The sequence below is a fragment of the Halichoerus grypus genome, chromosome 1 (assembly GCF_964656455.1).
Source record: "Halichoerus grypus chromosome 1, mHalGry1.hap1.1, whole genome shotgun sequence".
Taxonomy (NCBI): Eukaryota; Metazoa; Chordata; class Mammalia; order Carnivora; family Phocidae; genus Halichoerus; species Halichoerus grypus.
The window spans coordinates 68,769,848-68,792,342 of NC_135712.1; the positions used below are offsets into that span (position 1 = coordinate 68,769,848).

A 22,495-nucleotide genomic window follows, 5' to 3' on the forward strand; every position below is an offset into this window, starting at 1 on the left:
ACAGGAGACAAAGCACACACCCCAAAAAAGCTGACCGCCTCGCACCTGTGAGGATGCGGCAAGCAGTCCCTCTCGTGTCCTGGTTTTTCCCACTTCCAAAGCCCCCAGCTCCAACAGTGCTTTGTGCAGAATTCCTACCGCTTGCTCAGTTCCTAAGTGTAGGTTCTCCTACTGTAATCAGATATCAACCAACCACTTGAAATGTACTTTTAAAGTTTGTTTTCTCTCTGCCCTCCCTTCCATCAAAAATGAAGAGTGAGAGAGTCAGGGTGCCTGGATAGCTCAGTGGGTTGGGCGGCCCACTCTTGATTTTGGCTGGGGTCATGATCTCAGGGTCGTGACATCAAGCCCCACGTGGAGCTCTGCACTCAGTGGAAGAGTCCACTTGAGGATTCTCTCCTTCTCCCTCTGCCTCTCCCCCCTCAAATAAACAAATAAATACATCTTAAAAAAAAAAAAGTGAAGAGAGAGTGAAGGAGCGAATTCCACCATGAACTTCTGGTATTTGTAAGACTGATTTTTGTTCAAATGTTCAGACAAAGTAGTATTCCAACCAATAAAGACTCTTGCCATCCCCAAATAAATAGAAGTAGTTTTTGATTCCTCAGAATTACCCTTCTGTGCCAAAAATTGAAAGAAAGAAGGGACACATTAAAATCAGCTATATTACAAACAGGACCTCAGCTGAACAGGGAATTAGGGCCCAGGTGCACACCTTAGGACGATCATCTAGCTCTTCTGTTTACTGGAGCAGAAGGTAATTACTATCCCAGAATTAAATCCAGACCTAGAACCAAAGAATTACCTCCCTGGTCTAGGACAAGGCTGGTGTGCCATACTGCACCCCACTCCTCACTGCAGAATTCTGACTCTTGACAGATGGAACCAAGGAAGGAACCATGTGAAGACATGATTGGCCTCTACCAGTGTCTGCCCCAAGTATTAGAGCCTGGCATTCCTAGTTTCCTTGAAAATAACCCAGTCTTAGTCCATTTGGGCTACTCTAACAAGTACCCATAGACTGGGGGCTTATAAGCAACAGAAATTTCTCTCTCGTGGTCCTGAAGCCTCTAAGTAAGTCCAAAATCAGGGGGCAAGCATGGTTGGGTTCTGGTAAGAACCTTCTTCTGGGTCGTAGACTGCTGACTTCTTGCTGTGACCTCACATGGCAGAAGGGAGGAGAGAGCCCTCTGGGGTCTTTTTAAATTCATAGCACTAATCCCATTCATGAGGGCTCCACCCTCATGACCTAAGCACCTCCCAAAGACCCTACACCGCCTGATACCGTCACACTGGGGGTTAGGATTTCAATCTATAAATGTTGGGGGGAAGGCACAAACATTCTATATTAGCCAACCTCTTATCCATCCACCATCAAGTCTTTCTTAGACTTTTTAATAAAGTATGTACTCTGTCAGTCTGGGTGGCAGAAGCAATACCGAAGTCAGGTAACTGGCACCTCCGAAGTAGAACCCGGGAGGAGAGGGGAAAAAAGCAGCACAGACAAGGGCTGGCAGGAAACCCATCTCAAAAGCAACCAATCCCCTAGATTAGTTACCAGTGCTGTACCAATGTCCGTTTCCTGGTTTTAGTAATGCACTTTGGTTATGTGACATCACCAGGGAAAGCTGGGAAGGGTATATGAGAGCACTATTACTTTTGCAACTTCTTGTGAGCCTACAGTTATTTCAAAATAAAACACTTAATATGAAAAAACAAAACTACTAGTCAATGAGCTAAAGGATAGAGGAAAATTAATGACTTAAGTAAACCCTTTCTAACTGCCCCAGTACTTCAAAATCACCACTAGCCTTTTATTTATCATTTCAATAAGCTTTATTCTAAAGTTTATATCCTTTGTTAAAAGAATTTTTTAAGATTGTCTTCCTGACATACGGTTTCCAGGACTGGAAACAAAATGGAAAACATGATCCTGTGTTTATACAAAATCCTGCTTAAAGTTTGGCAGTTCCTCAAAAAGTTAAACATAGAATTACCATATGACCCAGCAATTCTACTCCTAGTTATATACTCAAGATTATTGAAAACACATGTCCACACAAAAACTTGTGCGTGAATGTTCACAATAGCATTAGTCATGATTGCCCCAAAGTGAAAACAGTAGCAATATTCATCAGCAAAAATGTGGCATATCTATACATACACAAAGGAATATTATTTGGCCATAAAAAGGAATGAAGTCTTGATAAATGCTACAACATCAATGAATCCTGAAGACATTCTGCATAGTGAAAGAAGCCAGACATAAAAAGCCATACATCATATGATTTATATAAAACGTTGGGAATAAGCACAACCATAGAAATAGAAAGTAGATTAGTGGTTGCCTAGGGCTGACTGTGGCCGGGAGGGAAAGACAAGGAGTGACTGTTAATGTATACAGGGTTTCTTTTTGAGGTGAGGAAAATGTTCTGGAATAAGACAATGGTGATGGTTGTACAATGTTGCAAATATACTACAAACCACTGAATTATATAACTTTAAAACGGTGACTTGGGGCGTCTGGCTGGCTCAGTCAAAAGAGCATGTAACTCTTGAATTCGGGGTCATGAGTTTGAGCCCCACATTTGGACCAGAGATCACTAAATAAATAAACTTTAAAAAATTTAAAAAATAAAATTATTTTTAAAAATAAAAAAATAAAAATAAAATGGTGACTTTTATGGTATGTGACTCACATCTTAATTTAAAAGAAAGAAAGAAAGAAAGAAAGAAAGAAAGAAAGAAAGAAAGAAAGAAAGAAAGAAAAGAAAGAAAACCAAAACAGAAAGTTGCACATAGAGGAAATTTTTTCTTTTTTTCCCCCTAGGCTTATCCTAGAACAATAACTTTGCTTTCCTGAAGCATCACTCATATTATTCTGAGGCTTGTCTTTGACTAGTCTAGTATAAGGTTGGCAAAGTGTTAACATTTCACTCAACAAATATCTATTATGAGGTATGGGGGAGCAGGGCAAGGGAGGAGACAAAAAAGGATTTCTAAAATTAAATAATGGAAAAACCAACCACTAGATCTGAAAGCCTTCAGCAGAGTCAGGGGATGACTACCTTGAGGTTAACTATGCACTTGGTAAACTGAATGTTGCTAACTGCAACATAACATTCTCTTCTTCCCCCAAATAAATATCTGAGATTTGTCTCTTTAAAAATATTAAAATTTTCAAGATTTTAAGAGGCTTCATTGGCTTCCGGTGTTTCTATATTTGACAAACAGATTCACAAGATTCTAGACCTTTAGGAATTCCTGTTTTCATCGGATCTCCTCCAAGTGTTCAGCTCTATAAACAACCTCACAGTTTGGGTGTATTTTAACTGGGCAGCCAACCCCTCCATTACCTTGACCTCCACACAACCGGAGAGCTCACACACAGCACCCATGTCATGATTTTGTATAAAAACAGAATCATGCTTTCTATTTTATTTCCAATACCAGAAACTGTATCATAATGCTTAGCAGGAGATGTGACTATACCATGACGTATAAAATTAGCAACTTCAGCTAATCCCCACACTAATCCCTGACAATCCAGTAATTTGAGCCTCTCTGTCCAGCAGAGCCACTTACACCCTTTTGTTTCTTATTTCCAAGACAATTCAATAGGCAAAAGAAAACATTTCTTATATATATATGACTCGGAGCTCTTTCTAACAACAACCACACGCATATCAAAATAAGACTGATTTCCTTCTTCCTTAAGTGAACATACATTGAGCTTTATGCATAAATCAGTATTGTGCATACATGTGATGCCAAGAGGACTCTGCCCAAGAAGGCTGCCTTCACTCCAATCACTTCTTTAACTGCTCGTTGGGGGCTGTTTAAAAAACTGGTTGGTAAACCAAATCAAACAACAGTCTCTCCGCCTCAGAGTCACACCTTCATTCTGATTTTAAGTAGGATTGAAACTGTGGCATCTCTGACTTTGTGTCCCTCCAGCTCCTTCCTAAACTAAATCTACCCTAAAGAATAAGGATTTGCCACCATGAAGGAATATATTTCTTAGAAAACCAGGGGCTCTGAGAGCAATTCTAAATGAGGAGTTCCAAAAATATAAGTTAAGAACCTCCCCTGATGATGACCTGAAACTATAAACTTTGTTGGCGATGTGAATTTTGGTCTTTGTTAATTATTAAGTTAATTATTATATTCACTTATAAGTGAATATAAGTAAAATGTATAAATACATTTTAAGTGTTATGAAAATTATGAACATGTGAATAGAGACAGGGTCCAGCAAAAATGAAAAACAACATCGCATGAAAGTGGATGATTTCTCAAGAATTTCCTTTAAGTTACTGCTATACTGTAATTAAATACAAAAGAAGATACATCATTCACCTTAATTGATAGCTACTTTTATTCCACACGATGTTCCAGGATCTTAATTGTCTGCCACAACCCCCACATCCCCTCTAGTCACAGCCCCTGACCCTGAGCCTGTCTTCATGTATGGAGATGAGTTATCTTAACCCAGAGGACATCGCCAAATAGCTGCCCACATAAAGGCTCAGCTGACTCCTCTCTTCTCTACCCAGTCACACAGCTTTGCCAGGGCTCCCTTCCTTCTCTCTCTCAGCGTGGTAGCTCACCAAACAAAAAGGCTAAGTGTCACTTCCAGTGGATGACTTGTAAAAATAGCAGCCTCAACTAATCCCCTCACTAATCCCTGGCCATCTACTAGCTTGTGCCTCTCTATCTAGCAGGGCCACGTACACCTTTTGTTTCTTATTTCCAAGACAATTCAATAGGCAGAATAAAACATTTTTAAATATATGATGACAGCAACAACAAGCATGTCTAAGCACTTACGATGGCAGTGCTGGGCTAAATCCATCTCTGAGACACTGAGAATCGCTATTCAAACCTAGACCTCGCTGACTCCAGAAGCTGCATCTTTGGCCACTACTCTCTGAAAATAATGGTAATTTTAACTTTTTAAAGTGTATGTATGCAAAAAGTCTCATTTAAGCCTCTGAACGTGGCTGTGAGGAATGAAGGTGATAAAGACCTTGAGATGTGAAGGGGTGGGGTAACCTGACCAGGACCTCCAAGCTAGGGACATAGCCAGCGCTAGAACCCAGGATGGCCAATCACATCCACGATCTTGCCACCAGCTCCAAGCGGCCCTGAAGTCTAAATCAATCATCTGGAAGTAGTTATTGCCAATGGTTTCTTAGGCAATGAGATAGAAGAAAAGGCTAAAAATCAAAGGAATTTGGAAATAAGCTACCTTCTCTCAAAATGTGACACTTTCTAATTTAAACACATGCATATCCACTTTTTGACATCACAATTCTAATGTGTAGAATATTATATTTAAAAAGTGGTAAACTAGGGCGCCTGGGTGGCTCAGATGGTTGAGCATCTGCCTTCGGCTCAGGTCATGATCTCAGGGTCCTGGGATCGAGTCCCGCATCGGGTTCCCTGCTCAGTGCAGAGCCTGCTTCTCCCTCTCCCTCTGCCACTCCCTCTGCTTGTGCTCTTCTGTCTATCTCTCTGTCAAATAAATAAATAAAAAATCTTTAAAAAAAAAAAAAAAAGTGGTAAACTAAAAAAAGCCAGGAGTTTTGTAGTCGCAAGACCTGGGATGGAATCAGAGTCACCATTTCTAACTGGCAGACCTTGAGTAGGTCGCTCTTCATGTGTAAAATGGTCTTAGCTACCTTAGAATAGGCTAGGTATTTAGCACATAGTAGGTACATAAAATCCGTTAGTTTCCTCATATCACAGTCAATTCTAGGGCTTGCAGGAGCTCTAAGGTTATAAAATAACACTATAAGTTTGTCCCTTCAGAATGCCATGGACTCAAATGGAATTTGCTGACAAGAAAAAATACATTTTCCTGGAAGCAGCACTTTCCTGAGACTTGCATTAACTAGGGAGTAAACCTAGCAGTAACCTCCCATAAATTGCAATAACATTATTCATAATAGCCAAAAACTGGCAGCAACTCAAGTGTCCACTGATGGATGAATGGACCAACAAAATGCAGTATACACATACAATGGAGTTTTATTCAGCCTTAAAAAGGAAGCAAATTCAGACACACACTACAACACGGATGAACCTTGGAAACATGTTCTGAGTAAAATAAGCCTGACATAAAAGTAAAAGCATTGTATGAGTCCACTCATATGGGGCACCTCAAGTAGTCAAACTCATCAAAACAGAAAGTAAAATGGTGGCTGCCAAGAGTGAAGGTGGGGGTAGAATCAAGAACTAGTGTTAAGGGACACCTGGCTGGCTCAGTCCATTAAGCCTACACCTCTTGATTTCCTTGACTTTGGCCCAGGTCATGATCTCAGGGTCAAGGGGCTCCTGCTCAGCAGGGAGTCTGCTTCTCTCCCTCTCCCTCTGCCCTTCCCCATGCTCTAAAGAACACATGTGCGCGCTCTCTCACGCACACTCTCTCTCTCTCTCTCTCTCTAAAATAAATAAATAAATCTTTAAAAAAAAGAACGAGTGTTTAATGGGCAGAGTTTCAGGTTGGGATAATGAAAAAGTTTTGGAGATGGATGGTGGTGATAGTTAGACATGGTGAATATATTTAATGCCATTGAACTATATACCTTAAAATGGTTAAAATGCTCAATTTTATGTTACATATATTTTACCTCAGTAAACAAATAGCAAAGATGCCGATCTGTCCACAGGGGCCTTATACTCTGCTTCCTGGGGCCTGGGAACCAAGCCTTTCTGTCTGCTGGCTCTGCTCTCAGCCTGCCCCAGCTCACCTTCCCATTACTAACCCATTCCCTCCCCAGGGCACTCACCTGGCCGCAGGTTCAGGGCAATCTTCTGCGGTGTCATCTGAATGACATCTGCGCTGGCGGGACTGGAGCCCTTGCTGCTGAGAGGCAGGCTCCGCAGAACCTGGGTGCTGCTGGCTGGGCTCTCAAACTCACCCCCGCAGCCGTTTCTGGCCAGGTTTGCCTTCAAGTCACACCGGGAGGTGATGGAGCGCAGGCTCCCGAAGTCCTAAGTGCAGCAACAAAGGAAGAGGGCAGAGAGTGGTCAGGCTGTCTTTCCAGAGCACCTCGGGGTGTGGACCCATCAGCATCTGGTGCATGCACCTGAAACGCTCCGCACTCCATTTTCATTGTCCGAAAGGGGTGAAAATGGTAACACGTACCCCAAATGCCTGAGGATTACGAGGGTCAATGAAGGTGCTGGATACAAAAGCACTTTGTAAACTGTAAATGCGTAATAAAAATGTTCGGTTTCGTTGTTACTTTAATGATCAAAATTCTCGTAAAAAAAAAAATGGGTCTGTCTGCATAATTAGCTGGAGGAAAGTAACTGAAATGGTCTGTTGCACAACTTAATATGTTTTAAAGATACTATATAAGTAGACAAGTAGTCATCATTCAGCAATCAAGAGTTAACTTGCAGGGGGCGCCTGGGTGGCTCAGTCGTTGGGCGTCTGCCTTTGGCTCAGGTCATGATCCCAGGGTCCTGGGATCGAGCCCCGCATCGGGCTCCCTGCTCCGCGGGAAGCCTGCTTCTCCCTCTCCCATTCCCCCTGCTTGTGTTCCCTCTCTTGCTGTCTCTCTCTCTCTGTCAAATAAATAAATAAAATCTTAAAAAAAAAGAGTTAACTTGCAGGCACTGCACATTACACAACCATTCTGCAAGACAACATGGCGATAAACATTGTACCCTTTGACCCAGTGGCCCAGTCCCAGGAATTTATCACAAGAAGTCAATCAAAAGAAAGTGGAAACTCTGTAAGATACATACTGCAGTGTCATTTAGAATAGCATGATCTTAGAAACCTAAATCCCTCAACCATAAGAAAAACATGGTATACCACCCCCATAGATGACATAGTCATTCAAAATGATGAAGACTGAAGAGAAAGTTCAAAACATACTAAGAAAAAAAATCAGAAAATAAAATTGTATCTGCATTAGGATTCAAAAGGAAAACTTTAAAAATAAAGATAATTGAGGCATTAGTGTAGAGGGACTAAAATTACATTTTTTCTTTTATCATCTTTACTGTTGTTTGAACAATAAAGCCACATTGATAGGACAAATCTTTCTTTTCTTAAGCTGGATTTAGAAGAAGGCTAGATATCAGGATGACCCAACTTTATCTGGGGCACCAGGAGTTTAGGCCATTCGCTTTAAAATGAAATAACATACTCTATTATAAAATATGGTACTTCGGAAGTATTGATCGTTTTCCAGCAAGGGAATTTTTAACAGCAAAGCAAACCCAGGATGCTCTCTGCACACCCTCTCACTGATGCATGTAGAAAATAAGATCGCCTCCACCAGCTGGCTGGATGCCAGTGCTGGCCCAGATCATCCTCCTGATCGCTGGAGGAGTTACGATGCTGACCTCTTCCTTGCCCCTCTGTAACACTTTGCCAGAAAGCCTCAGCTGAGTCAAGTGTCCTGTGTTAGGAGCCAGACTGCTAGCAGAAGCACAGAGACTTGGAGAACTCGCCATGGTCTAGGATGCCCCAGGGCTAGCCAATGCCCGTTCGAGCCTTCACAAGATTCAACACTAAGAAGTCAAGAAGAATTTGCAGTGTTTTTATGTAAGTGAAACCAGATGTGTTGTTCTGGGCCTCTGTGATTGTTGTTGTTGTTTATTTTATAATTGAATTTTTTTTTTCCACCCCTGGAGATCTTGCCCATTCACCTCAGGGACGGTGCCATAAGTCTAAGTGGCTCCAGACACTCGTGGAACAGGTGAGAAAATAAATATTCTAGCTTAACATAAGTATCCTTGAAATGATACAAGATTTCAAAGCTAGGCTTTCCAAACTGGGTTCCAAGTGGCCGAGCTTGGCTCTGATGTAGAAATTCTAATAAAGCAGTGACAAAGCCCAGGGATGGGGGAAAGGAGAGGTAACCTCCTGAGGGCCCTGCAGTAGTGGTCTGCTGTCTGGAGCTGTCTGCAGCGGAAGTCTAACTGGCTGTCCAGAGCTGGTAGGGCTCAGGGGCTCACCCGCTCAGAGCCTCCTCGGTGAAAATTTCTGAGCTTCCTGCTGGCACCTGGCGTCCTGGGCCTTGCTGCCAGCTACTCTAGTTCTGACGAGCTGCTTGTGCTCGGCCCAGTTCTGACTCTCAAGGTACACTGTCTTGAGCAGCCCAGGGCAAAACTCTGCCACCAGGTTGGCAATGAAAGCATCTTTGGTCGCTCCGGAGTGATGGCAACCCCCGACACCCCGCCCTATTGGTCTGAAGCAGCTTGCATTCTGGAATAGACTAGGTCACAGAGCCAACCTGCTTCACTCTAAGCAGGAGGTAGTTGCAGGATTCCTAATCCACAGCCTTGGCAATTCATTTCAGCTTGGTCATTGAGATCATGCCCTACTGCCCAGACACCTGCACCAGCAGTGAACTTCACCCAAGCTTCCCAGTCATCCTACTCAAAGGGATTTTTGACAGACCCTACCAGTCCTTGATGGAGAACTTGTACAGGGCCACCTGCTGGCCAGGGAAGATGTACCTGCTAAGATCTTCAGGAGACTTAAGGTCCGGGTCATCCTTCCCTGACCTGAAGAACTCAGAGACAGCCACACCCATGCCAATTACAACTGGATCTGTGTGTCTGGCTTTCCCAACTCTACTCTAGAGGCTCTGAGGCTTCTTTAATCTCTAGGATATTAGGAATAAGGCTCTCCTCATTCCCCTCATTGGTGACAGCTTATCTCTCCTTAACAATATCCTCTGAGGTCGTGGCACACCCCCACTCCAACGCGCACGGCTTCCTGGAGGTTCGCTGCACAGGCACGGCAGGGCCGTCAACCTTTGTATTGTCACTGGTTGCCAGTATGAGAACTACCAACGACCACATGAAAACTGCAACTTGCGGGGCGGCTGGCTGGCTGAGTCGGTAGAGCATGAGACTCTTGATCTAGGGGTGGTGAGTTCAAGCCCCGTGTTGGGCATAGAGACTACTATTAAACAAACAAACTGCAACTCATAAGGTGCCTTCAGAAGTGCCAGTCAAGTCAGCAACGGGACAACACAGGGAGCCCTTCTCGGCAGCTGCAGCGGCACACACAGCAAGGGACACCCTACTGTGGCACTTGTACCAAATTCAGATTTAGTCTCGTGCCACCCATCTCTACCATCAGTTTGTCAACCTTCTCCTCTTTCACAAAGTCGAGTGTCCTGTTACCTGGGGCAGGCCCAATGACTTCAGTGATGTGTGCAACAGCCTCTGAGCCACCTTTACCTGTATATTGAATCTTGTCATTGTCGCAGGGCTCTGAGGCCTCAGAGACACCCCCTGAGGCACCTCTGGGCGTGGCAGGTGTGAAGCACATTTTGAGAGTAAGGCAGCTGCCTCAGCAGTGGGATTCCCACAGAGCTGAGGGTCCATCTGGCACAGAATCTGAAAAGAGCCACAACTAATTGCTTGCTGCCCAAGAAAAGGACAGAGAGTGCTGCAGGCCCAGCTGGGAATGCTGACCCCACAAGCCCAAGTGTTTCTCCTCCTCCTCTACTCCTGAGCGCTTCTCTAGATCGTCCTTCAGATGCCAGAGACCTGACACTTGGGCCCTCGTCCAGGTGCCAGAAGACGGCAAGTTCCAAGAGGAAGGGACTTTGAATGCATCGCCTGGTGCCAGCCCTGCTCTCTATGGGTGAGGAACCAGAGGCCCACATGCCAAAGCTCATGCCTCAGTTCATCCAAGAAACTCAAGTTCATTGGGCTTCAGCTGCCTGGACCCCAGTGCTCTTTGCATTGCCTCCCTTCCATCTCAACAAAGGCCACGGCTGAATGCTGCAGTAGGAAACTCTGGCCCCACAAATCCCATCCCTCTGATTTTAGTATTTCCTTGCTGCCCCCAAGGCAGAGATCTTCCTGCCATCTATCAGACTTGGAGGATAAATATTCTCTCTTATTCAGAAAAACAGGTATGGAAGGAGAGGGGGGACTTCATCTCAACATGGAAAAATGGAAACTAGTTTCAGGAAGGGCTTCTACTGGGGCAGAGCGCAACTGCGTGCAGATGCTCCTGATGCTCTGAGCTGGAAGGAGTTTCAGCTCATGGAGGAAGCATCTGTCCGTGGTCTCCAGAAATGCATCCATCAACCCTCCAAGGACTCATAAAAGGAAACGGCATTACAGGCAAACTTCCAAGAGAAGCAACAGAATGGGAACAGGAACTTGAAACATCTTTTATGGCTTTCAGTCACTCTGTGGTAACATAAAAAAGACAAGGGAAGTGTTCCAAGTGTCGATCCCTTTTTATTTGTTACAACATTGGCCTTTGCAAGTTGTCGTAACTTCCTCCCCTCTCCTTGCTCCGATGCGGCCTATGAGGTGGAGGATAGGATGAGCTCCACCATTGGCTGTAACACTGTAACACCTAACTCCCTGGACATTTTGTTCACCAAAATCTGTCTCCCTGCAGTGAAAGCCAGCGCCCGCATCCTGGCCAGTGTGGTGGGGTTCATTCAGGTTTGTCTGAGTGGGCCACACTATCGTGAGGGTATCCGCACACCACCCTGCCTACTTTTGCTGAAGGCTGGAACTCTAAAAAGATGTGGGTGTTGGTTTGGGGGGGGAAAGGACGGATTCTTGTTTGTTTCTGAAACAGCAGGGGTGGGAGAAGAGGAACCCCAGCAGGAAAGGAGGCAGACAGGCCCAATTTCTGGGATGAAAATGGAAGAAACAAACTGGTGAACAGGCAGGGAGCCTGGCAGGGAGGTGAGCACAGGCGGGGGGCTTTCCCCTGGGATACGGCAGGGCCACACCAGCTCCACAGAGCCCTCGTTGATGGGGGCGGGGGGGGGGGGTGCTGGGCAGAAGGTAAGCCTCGCAAACCGAAATCTGCGCATGAGCAACACACTACCCTCCGCCTGGGGGATGGAGAAATCCCTCTGTCAGCTTTCAGTCAGCTCATTTAATTCACTGAACAAATATTTATGAAGCATCTACAATAGGCCACGATTATTCCTTTCATGACCACAAAGAGATTTTCTCTCAAAGAATCTATATTTTATTGTGAGCTGGAGCGAATGCTCATTTTTTTCTTCATTTCCTCCCAGCTCGAAGGAGCATACAGGCAATGTCTCCTCGATACCCTGGACACCATAATTTCCCCCGAAAGTCCACTCAGCCCATTACAGGATGCTACTGTGGTCTTGTCTAAGCTGTAAAATAGGATGCTAGTGTGGTTTCGTCTTCGCTGCTCCGGCTTTTTTGTTTTCTTGTCAGGGACCCTGGTCCTGACTACCTAAGTGTCCACTTAACTTCTAACACTGTCCTGCTTCCCTGCCTCCAAATGGTCTCCCTTCCTCCTGCCTCCAGCCCTACTGGCCCCTTCATTTCTGCTTCTCCATGTCTACTTCCAAGGCAAAGACCCTTCACCCCAGCCTACATTTCCCCAGTCTTCTTCCATTCCAACCCCATTTCCATCTATACGCCGCAGGCCAGTGGCCTTGCCTCCCTGGTCCTTCTCCCTCTGGTTTCTCAGCAGCATGTGCTGATCGTGGCCACATCACCTCAAGGTGTCCTCTCTGTCATGCCCAACAGCCTCCCCACTTCCCCAGCCCTGCGTGCAATCTCCTAGCCTGTCTTTGTCTCCTCTCCCACTCCCACCAACTCTGCTTTCTATCCTCACAGGGAGTCTGGGTCCTTCAGCCCTGCCCACTTCTCCTAAACCACCGTCCTCTTGCAAGCCACACTGGCCTCCCTGCTTCCAGCACGAACCCTATGCTCCCTGTCTTCCTGGGCACACAGCTACGTCCGGTCTCCTGGTTCTCCTTGCAAGTAGGAATAGTGACGTGACTGGGTGGTCGGCAAGAAAGTGTGAGTGGAAACAAGGTGGGCTGCCCCGGGCCTTGCGGGAAAGCATACACACACTCTGCCCTGCAAATTCCTCTCACAGCTAGCTGCGCTGTGAGGCTTACAATCTTAGATGAGGCGCAGATTTCCACTTGAAAAAAAATGACAGACAAAATGGATAATACGCTGCCAGATTTGTTGTGTGTTTTATCCTGTGCAGTACAAACAGCACCCACAATGCTCACGCTGGCTGAGAAGCAGGGGCCAAAGGAGTGTCACGAAGAATGAATTAGGGACAGGGGCTGAGGTGTGCAGTGGGAGCAGGCGAGGACAGGCAAGGACAGGCAGCCTCCCCCACTCCTGGTCTCAGAGTACCAGAGAGTCTGGCAACTCTAAAATCTTTTTATTTTTATTTTTTTATTTTTTTATTTTTAAAGATTATTTATTTATTTATTTATTTGAGAGAGAGAGAATGAGAGAGAGCAAGCACATGAGAGGGGGGAGGGTCAGAGGGAGAAGCAGACTCCCTGCCGAGCAGGGAGCCCGATGCGGGACTCGATCCAGGGACTCCAGGATCATGACCTGAGCCGAAGGCAGTCGCTTAACCAACTGAGCCACCCAGGTGCCCTAAAATCTTTTTATTTTTTAAATTTTTTTTAAAGATTTATTTATTTATTAGAGAGAGAGACAGCAAGCAAGCACAGGGTGAGAGGCGGAGGGAGAGGGAGAGAGAAACCAAGCAGGCTCTGTGCTGAGTGTGCAGCCCAACGCAGGGCTCAATCCCACGACCCTGAGGTCATGACCCAAAATGAAATCAAGAGTAGGATGCTAAGGTCACCTGGGTGGCTCAGTCGGTTAAGCGGCTGCCTTCGGCTCAGGTCATGATCTCAGGGTCCTGAGATTAAGCCCCGCATCGGGCTCCTTGCTCAGCAGGGAGTCTGCTTCTCCCTCTTCCTCTGCTGCTCCCCCTACTTGTGCTCTCACTCGTGCTCTCTCTCTCAAATAAATAAATATCTTAAAAAAAAAAAAAGAGTTGGATGCTCAACCGACTGCACCACCCAGGTGCCCCAAAAATAAAATCTTTAAACAAACAAACAAACAAAGGCCATGCTGCAGAATGGAGTAGAAAACCAGCAAGAAGTGCTGAGTGGGAGCTGGACATGGGCAGAATCAAATTCAGTACCTGTGGGAGAACACAAGAATGGGAGGGCAGACTGGGTAGAGGAGGTGGAATGAGGTTACAAGGAATGTTAAATGCAGAGTAAGGATCCCCACCCCACCTCAAGTAAAATAAGAAAGCACTGCGAGATCAAGAGCAGGGGAGTCCCAATGGAATATGTTCTGTGATTACTGCGTGTTGGTGTCCGGTAACAACAGGTGGGCGGGCCCGAATCCACACGAACACACTGGTTAGGAACCTGGCCCTCCTTGACCGTCCACGAGGCACCAGCCCTCAGTGTAAACATATACCCTTGGCAGATACCTGACCTCTCTGATGCCATCCTAGGATGCATGGTTGGGAAGGCACTCAGCCACACTTACTCTGTCTTGCTAAAGGGCAGAGGTTGATCAAAAACCATTCCCAAACTATCCAAACCCAGCTCCCTGAAACACACTCAGGCCCCAGGGGGTAGTTCACCCCCAGAGAAAATGGGAAGCTGCATTCCCGTGCAGGCGTCCCAGGAAGTTCTGCAGCCAAGACTGAGGCTCCGTGTAAGCCCAGGGAACCCGCTGGGCTGGGGCAATGCAAGGCTCCTCGAGATAATGTCACTCACTGTCAATATTAGCACATCAGACTCTTGGAAGCACTAGCACGAGAGAGGAAGAAACCTAAAGTAGACAACTGACCCTGGCTTCCAGACCCCACTGCTTCCATTTACTAGAAGATATCATGGATGACAGCAGCAGTGTGCTGGATAACACTCATTCTGTTCACTAGCAGTCCCAGCCCAAAGCCCTCTCACGCACTCATCTCGTTTCATACTCCCAGGAACACTGGAGGGTGGCAATTGTCACCATCATTTGACACATCAAGAAACTGGGAGTAAAGCATGGCAAAACTGAGATTTAAACTTTGGTTTTCCAGGGGCGCTGGATGGCTCAGTCAGTTAAGCATCTGACTTCAGCTCAGGTTGTGATTTCAGGGTCCTGGGATCAAGTCCCATATCGGGCTCCCTGCTCAGTGGGGAGTCTGCTTGTCCCTCTCCCTCTGCCTCTCACCCCCTGCTCATGCTCACTCTCTCTCAAATAAATATTTTTAAAAATTAAAATTAAAAATAAACTTTGGTTTTCTAACTACATGTTTTTAAGCCCATCGCTTTTATCAACTATGAATTTCTGCCAGATTCTTGGCTGGATCTGAGGAGTCCAAGATGAATAAAACATAGTTCAGGTTTCCAAGAAGATGATGATTTAGTCAGTCACAGGCAATGAAAACAACTCAACACAATACGAGACTATAAGTGCTATCAAAGAAGGAGGGAATACGGGGAGATAAGGAGGGGATCATGGCCTGCACAGGCAGACATGCAATAAATAGCAATCCGTGAAATCCTTCAGTCAATATTTATTGGGCAACTACTGTGTGCCAGACAACACTCTGGGTACTGGGGATATAGCAATGAAGAAAACAGATAAAACCCCTGCCCTCACATTCTGGAAGAGAGAGAGAACATTCTCCTATCAAAGGGTCTGGGTGGACTGATGGATAAAGAGGTGGATGGGTGTGTCTGGGAAAAACCATGGAAGTCTTCATATAGTAGATGAGTCCTGAGCTGATTCTTGAAAACACAATGACAGAACGTTGGTCAGGGAAAGGAGGGGAAGCCAGGAAGGCCTTCCAGAGAAGGAGCAGCATAGGGAAAACCATGAGGGTGTCCATCAGGCAGGGCTCTCTGGGGATCTTCAGGTAGTTCCCTCTGACTAAAGTGCTGTGGGCAGGCAAGGGACAATGGTGGGGAGGCAGGAAGGGGCCATGGAACTTGGGCACAGGATGCCAGTGAAAGGTTTTAAAGAAAGTTCACAACAAACACACCACAATTAAGCACAAATACAATGAAGTTCCTATCTTGGGAAGATTTATTGGAATAAACTTACTGGGTTGAACCCATCCCCAGACCTCTGAGGCTGCATCGTGACAAAGACGCTCAGCTTCCCAGGAGCCATCTCTTATCCTGATAGGTACTGTGCGCTGAACTGCAGAGACTGAGCCAGTCCAAGATGACAAGTCTTAGCTTCTCTAAAAAATAACCTTAACAGGGGCACCTGGGTGGCTCGGTGGGTTAAGTGTCCGACTCTTAATTTCAGCTCAGGTCATGATCCCAGGTCGTGGGATTGAGCCCCATGTTGGGCTCTGCCCTCAGCACAGAGTCCGCTTGTCCTTCTCCCTCTGCTCCTCCCCCCACTTGCATGCGCTATCTCTAAAATAAATAAATAAAACTTAAAAAGAAAAAATAACAACCTTAACAGTACATTTGTGCAAAGAGGGTTTGTGCCCTACGGTTCTAACAACAATTTCAAAAAGTGACCCAGAACTTTCCTTCAAGACAGGAATTTTAGAAATTGATCATTTGCTGATGAGCCCACCAAGTTCTGATATTTGTCCTGCTTTATGACAGCAATATTCCTAACATCTCCCTGAACTTGTAACCCTTCTTACAGGGCTTGAAGAAACAGCAACCATTATTTTTAATTATACCATAAAGGCCGATTCATAATACTCATATCCTCAGATAAGCCGCATGAAGACGCCTGGCCTCCATCCACATGCCACCCACTCACGCGTGTTTTGAACTATTATACAACAAACTCACTTCACATGCTCAGATCTTTTACCAAATAGCAGGAAACTATACAAGAGTCATACTGGCTCCCCCACAAAAGGGAAGGAAGGTCTTGTTTTCCTAAAATAGGATTAAAACACTCAACACTATCTAAAGCCCCGACTGAAGTTATCACGTTATAAAAATGTAGCTTTGTCATCGCCCTGGGAAAAAGAAGAGGCAGCCTGCAGAATCCTTGCCCCCTTTCTCTGTATAGTCAACTTGGGTGCCGGGTGTAACCCGCCCCCTCCCCTCCACTCCCCCCCCCCCCCCGCCCCCAACACACACACCACCACATACCTCTTTGAAGCACCAGGCACATTTTGGATGAATTAATAGACATTCTTCACATGAGGTGGCACTTCCACTAGTGCATATGTTGAGACCTTCAAAGAAAGATAAAGATGCACCAATTAGTTCCTGGCCATAAACCTTATTGATGAGGCCTTTGAATGGGGTGGGAGGATGAGTCACTTCCTTTTTTAGCAGGGAGTCTGGGTAAGGCTGAAGGGTACAGGACCCTGGGCTGATTGCAGGGTAAGGCACGTGGGCTGAGGCTTAGCACTGGCAGCGTGTGAAGCACCCACCAAGCATGCACACTTGGCTTAGCAACTCCCATTTCTTTTCCTGGACCCACTTGGATTTCCACCCCCATAACACAGTAGGTCCTCCCTCACTGAAGGCCTCATTACACTTAGTCCACCCAAAATGACAAAAAGAAATAGTACCAAAAAAAAGAAAAGAAAGAGGGGCGTCTCGGTGGCTCAGTCAGTTAAGGGTCTGCCTTCAGCTCAGGTCATGATCTTAGGGTTCTGGGATCAAGCCCCGCGTCGGGCTCTCTGCTCCTCAGGGAGTCTGCTTCTCCCTCTCACTCTCCCTCTGTGCACTCTCTCTCAAATAAATAAAATTAAAAAAAAAAAAAGGAAGGGAGGGATAGAGCGAGAGAGAGAGAGAGAGAAAGAAAGAGAAAGAAAGAGAAAGAGAGAGAGAAAAATGAAGAACAGATTGATCTCCTTCTGGCATAAGAAAATCCTAAATCAAGTACTATCACACCAAATCCAAGTGCACCAAAGGAAGCCAGCAGAACCCTTAAAGAAGAATGTGCCCAAGAAATACAATGCTGGGTTAAGATAAAGAAAATTCCTTAATTCAGTATACCTACTAGTAGGTCAAATAAGAAAAACCAAATCATCACCTCACTGGATAATGAAAAGGCACTTGATCAAATTCAAAACCCATCCCTAATAAAACATCAGAAACTAAGATTAGAAGGAAACTTCTTTATCACTGTAAAAGCTACTTATTTCAACCAAGGCCAATCCCCTCCGGTGGTGAAGTTAAACCCACTGCCCCCTCAACTCCCCACCCCACACCCAGTCCCCACCCTTTCTCGACCTTGCCAGCAGCACAGGTATCCTTGGTGAAACTTAACCCTTTTTCCCCTTCCTCTCAGAAACATCAAGGATACATTTCTTTTGACAAAGAGCAGAACATGAATGAAAATGGCTCTATTCAGCCCTCATAGCGCTACTAGACCCACTGGTCTCTCCTAGTCATTGCCTTGAATGTCAAAAGGAGAGAGGCCCATTGAATTGTTGGAAAAAAGAAATCCAGGGCCACCAGCCCTTGTTACAAAGAAGGGCCCAAAGTATAACAGGAAAAACAGAGCCAAAAAGGGAGAGTGGAGGAGAAAATATAGTGAACGCCACAAAGCACCATAAAAGCAATTATTGTACCCAAAAAACAAATAATCCAGTCAAGAAATGGGCAGAAGACATAAACAGTCACTTCTCCAAAGAAGATATAGAAATGGCCACCAGAAACATGAAAAAATGCTCCACATCACTTGTCATCAAGGAAATACAAATCAAAACCACAATGAGATACCATCTCACACCAGTCAGACTGGCTAAAATTAACAAGTCAGGAAATGACAGATGTTGGCAAGGATGCGGAGAAAGGGGAACCCTCCTACACTGTTGGTAGGAATGCAAGATGGTATAGCCACTCTGGAAAACAGTATGGAGGTTCCTCAAGAAGTTAAAAACAGAGCTCCCCTACGACCCAGCAATTGCACTACTGGGTATTTACCCCAAAGATACAGATGTAGTGAAAAGATGGGGCACCTGCACCCCAATGTTCATAGCAGCAATGTCCACAATAGCCAAACTGTGGAAGGAGCCAAGATGCCCTTCAACAGATGAATGGATAAAGAAGATGTGGTTCATATAGACAATGGAGTATTATTCAGCCATCAGAAGGGATGAATACCCACCATTTGCATCGACATGGATGGAACTGGAGGGTATTATGCTAAGTGAAATAAGTCAAGCAGAGAAAGACAATTATCATATGGTTTCACTCATATGTGGAATATAAGAAACAGTGCAGAGGATCATAAGGGAAGGGAGGGAAAACTGAATGGGAAGAAACCAGAGAGGGAAACAAACCATAAGAGACTCTTCATCATAGGAAACAACAACTGAGGGTTGTGGAAGGGAGGGGAGGTGGAGGGATGGGGTATCTGGGTGATGGGCGGGCATTAAGGAGGGCACGTGATGTGATGAGCACTGGGTGTTACACAGAACTGATGAATCACTGACCTCTACATCCGAAACTAATGATGTACTATATGCTGGCTAACTGAATTTAAATTAAAAAAATAAACATTAAAAAAATTTAAAAGATCCCGGGGTGGGGGGAGAACAGTTATTGTAAGACATCTTGAAACTGCAGCATTTCCCCAATTTGCTAATTTTAACTCCCTGCTTCTTCCCTGCCACTAGCAGTAAAAAACAGAAACCGAGTGACAGGGAGTGTCATTCCCGAGGAACACTAGAGGGAACAAATACTGTTTGGGGTAAGAATGGCTACCGGGATAGAAAGAAGGAGAAACTGGCAGGACCAGAGATGCTGGGAAGAAAGGAGGGGTGGCTTTGGAGGCTCAGAGAGGGTAAAGTCAGATGCTTTCCTCCAGGCAGAGACCCCAACCCTGAACTCTGGACCCCTGGTCCCCATCAGCTACCACAACCCCAGAGCTGGGGGACCCCAATCTCACTGCCAGGACCCCCTAGGTGCAAGCCCTGGCCTTGGAACACATTTCTTTGGAGAAACAAGCTGGGACCAACCACCATGCATAACCTCATTTCAGCAAGAAGAGCCCTTCCCAGGTCCAAACACTAACCAAGAAGGTCTCTGAATCCAACCCACTGGGAATTTGGGCTGGCCTGCCTCCTGCTTGCATTGACAAATTCCTTTCTCATTTTATTTTATTTTTTTAAGATTTTATTTTTTTGACAGAGAGAGAGAGCACAAGTAGGCAGAGAGGCAGGCAGAGGGAGAGGGAGAAGCAGGCTCCCCGCTGAGCAGGGAGCCCGAGGTGGGGCTCAATCCCAGGACCCGGGGATCATGACCTGAGCCAAAGGCAGACGCTTAACCAACTGAGCCACCCAGGTGCCCCTCCTTCCTCATTTTAAAGTGAATCCACTCACTTGATGACTTTTAAATAGGCACTTATGCTTAAAAAAAAAAAAAAAAGTGTGCAGAAAGAGTTTCAAAATAACAGTTCTACTTTGTGGTCAAATCCCCTTATGTGTCAGAAACCCAAATGTGGGGTGAGGGGGGATCAAATTGTAAATGAAAGTGACTTTCGGGGCACCTGGGTGGCTCAGTCGGTTGGGCGGCTGCCTTCGGCTCAGGTCATGATCCCAGGGTCCTGGGATGGAGCCCCACATCGGGTTCCCTGCTCAGTGGGGAGCCTGCTTCTCCCTCTCCCACTCCCCCTGCTTGTGTTCCCTCTCTCACTGTGTCTCCTCTCTGTCAAATAAATAAAAAATCTTAAAAAAAAAAAAAAGAAAGTGACTTTCCCCCTGCTCTCCTTACCAAATACAAACTCGGGCCCTTGTGGCATATCATTTTCCTTGATGCATAAAATCATTTCCATAAAATCATGGAATTGCAGACCCTCAGAGCTAGAAATGTCTTAAAATGAGCTAGTCAAGTCAGCTCATCCTCGAGATGAAAACATGCAAAAACAAGAGTAAGTGACTTGAAACAAGGAGCTCAGTCTCCAAAAAGGGGTCAGAAGGGGTGCTGCCTAGCAAGTGCCCATATGGGGGATGCCTGGCAATCCCTAAGCCATCCCAGGCTCAGGGACACATGACCAGTGAGCTCTGGGGTCCTCTCAAGGAGATCTATAACAGGCCCTCAATCAGAGAGGAATTTGAGGTCAGACGTCTCATTTATGTCTCTGCTTCAACCCACATAAATTCACAAAGACCACTTTCTAATGACCAGGGCCTCATCAGTGAGCTTTAGGAATTTGGATCATGGGTCTTGAGCTCAGGGCAATAAGGGCTCCTCAGTTCTGACCCAGGCAGACTGGGCTCTGGTCTTCTGCTTTGCCAGCCTAAAAGATCTTGGACGTAAAACTGATGTGGCTCAAAGGATATGACAGACATCTGGTATGAAAACATACTGAACAATCATAAAATATTTATTGTTCTGCTTCACTAATTGTTTCTATTACTATCGCATATTCACATGCAATAGTAAAGTCGTTTTATTGCACTCAAAAGGATTCCTCTAAAATGAGGTTGCTATTGGGACACATTCAAATTCAAGAAAGCCTGCACTAAGCACGTACTAAACGCTAAGCTCTGGACTAGGGGATGCTAGAAATACAGAGATGAATGAGCCAGGCCTTGCTCCTGGGGAGCTCCAGGTGCCAGGCAGCAGGTAGCAGACGGGCACTCCCGGAACCCAGAGCCTAGGCTGGTGCTGACACATGCCACAGTGCCAGGGCTCGTCCCTTTGGCATCTCTCCTCTCTCCACCTATTAATATTTCAGTTTGGATTTGGCTGGATGAGTCACTCACTCGGCACCAACAGCATTTTGAAAGGACGGAAGCAATGAATAAAAAGTCAAACAGCTAGAGTTCACAAATGTCAAAGTGTTGTGTCTAGGTCATGGAACTAGGTGCTAGTGGCCCAGACGATGGCCACAGCTTTTCTTGGTTTGCACTGTGACTATTTCCAGCTCAACTGCAACTGCCTGCAGCCCTTAATATCTCTGCAGCCAGGGTTTACTGCAAACCATAATCTAAAAATATGCTTTCCTTCCGAAACTCATTGACTTACTCCTCTCTTTCATCAGTCATATCCAGGCAGCCACCATGTCCGGTCGATCATTCCTTCAAGATGTATGAAATGTTTCTCCTAATCCAACCCTTCCTGCCTGCCCCCTCCTGCTCCACAGTGCCCGAGCCAGCCCTCTGCACTCAGTCTAGATTCCTGCAAGGGCCTCCTGCCACATCCCTCCCTGCAGCTTCTCCCCATTTCTGTCCACCCCACATGTCCAAGGTCACACAACACCTACTAAAGCACACATCCAGCAGGTGGAATTTCCTGATCCGAGACATTCAGCGGGATAACAGAAACCAGTACCAAGCTGGAATGACCCAATACTGGCAGGGGGAGAGGGGACATGACGCTATTCAGCAGGGACAGTGGGAAAAGCATCATGAGGATATAGGGTGTATACTCACCCTAGAAGACACATGAACAATAACAGACCATGATATTCGGAACAGTTTGTATGTGTGTCACCTTCATGATTCAACTGAGAAGTGGGCTTCTCATGGTCCTAAATTACATTTAGTCACTGTTGTCAAGACAACAGAAAATAAAAACATTTCATTATTTTTTTTTTTTTTAAAAGTGACAAGCCACTGGAAAGCCTCTCCCCAGACCCTGAATCACGTCCCCCACATTTCTTACACAGTAAACAAAATGTTTCTGGTTCAGAATCTAGCAACTAAGTAGTCATTGATCCAAAGATGTTACCATAAACTGTAAATATGCCCTGGGAAGGCTTGATCTTGGTCAGTTCCCATCTT

General features: G+C 45.6%; 1 protein-coding gene across 3 annotated transcripts in view; it reads right to left on the reverse strand.

Moving 5' to 3' along the window:
* The window catches only part of ITGB5 (integrin subunit beta 5), a 113,557-nt gene that overhangs the window by 84,727 nt on the left and 6,335 nt on the right, over positions 1–22,495 (reverse strand). For all 3 annotated transcript variants that reach the window (XM_078066918.1, XM_036071649.2, XM_036071650.2), the window contains exons 2-3: positions 16,899–16,984; positions 6,795–6,999 (exon numbers count right to left, since the gene is read on the reverse strand). In XM_078066918.1, coding sequence (XP_077923044.1) covers positions 6,795–6,999; positions 16,899–16,984 — 291 coding nt within the window. The remainder of the gene's footprint in view (positions 1–6,794; positions 7,000–16,898; positions 16,985–22,495) is intronic.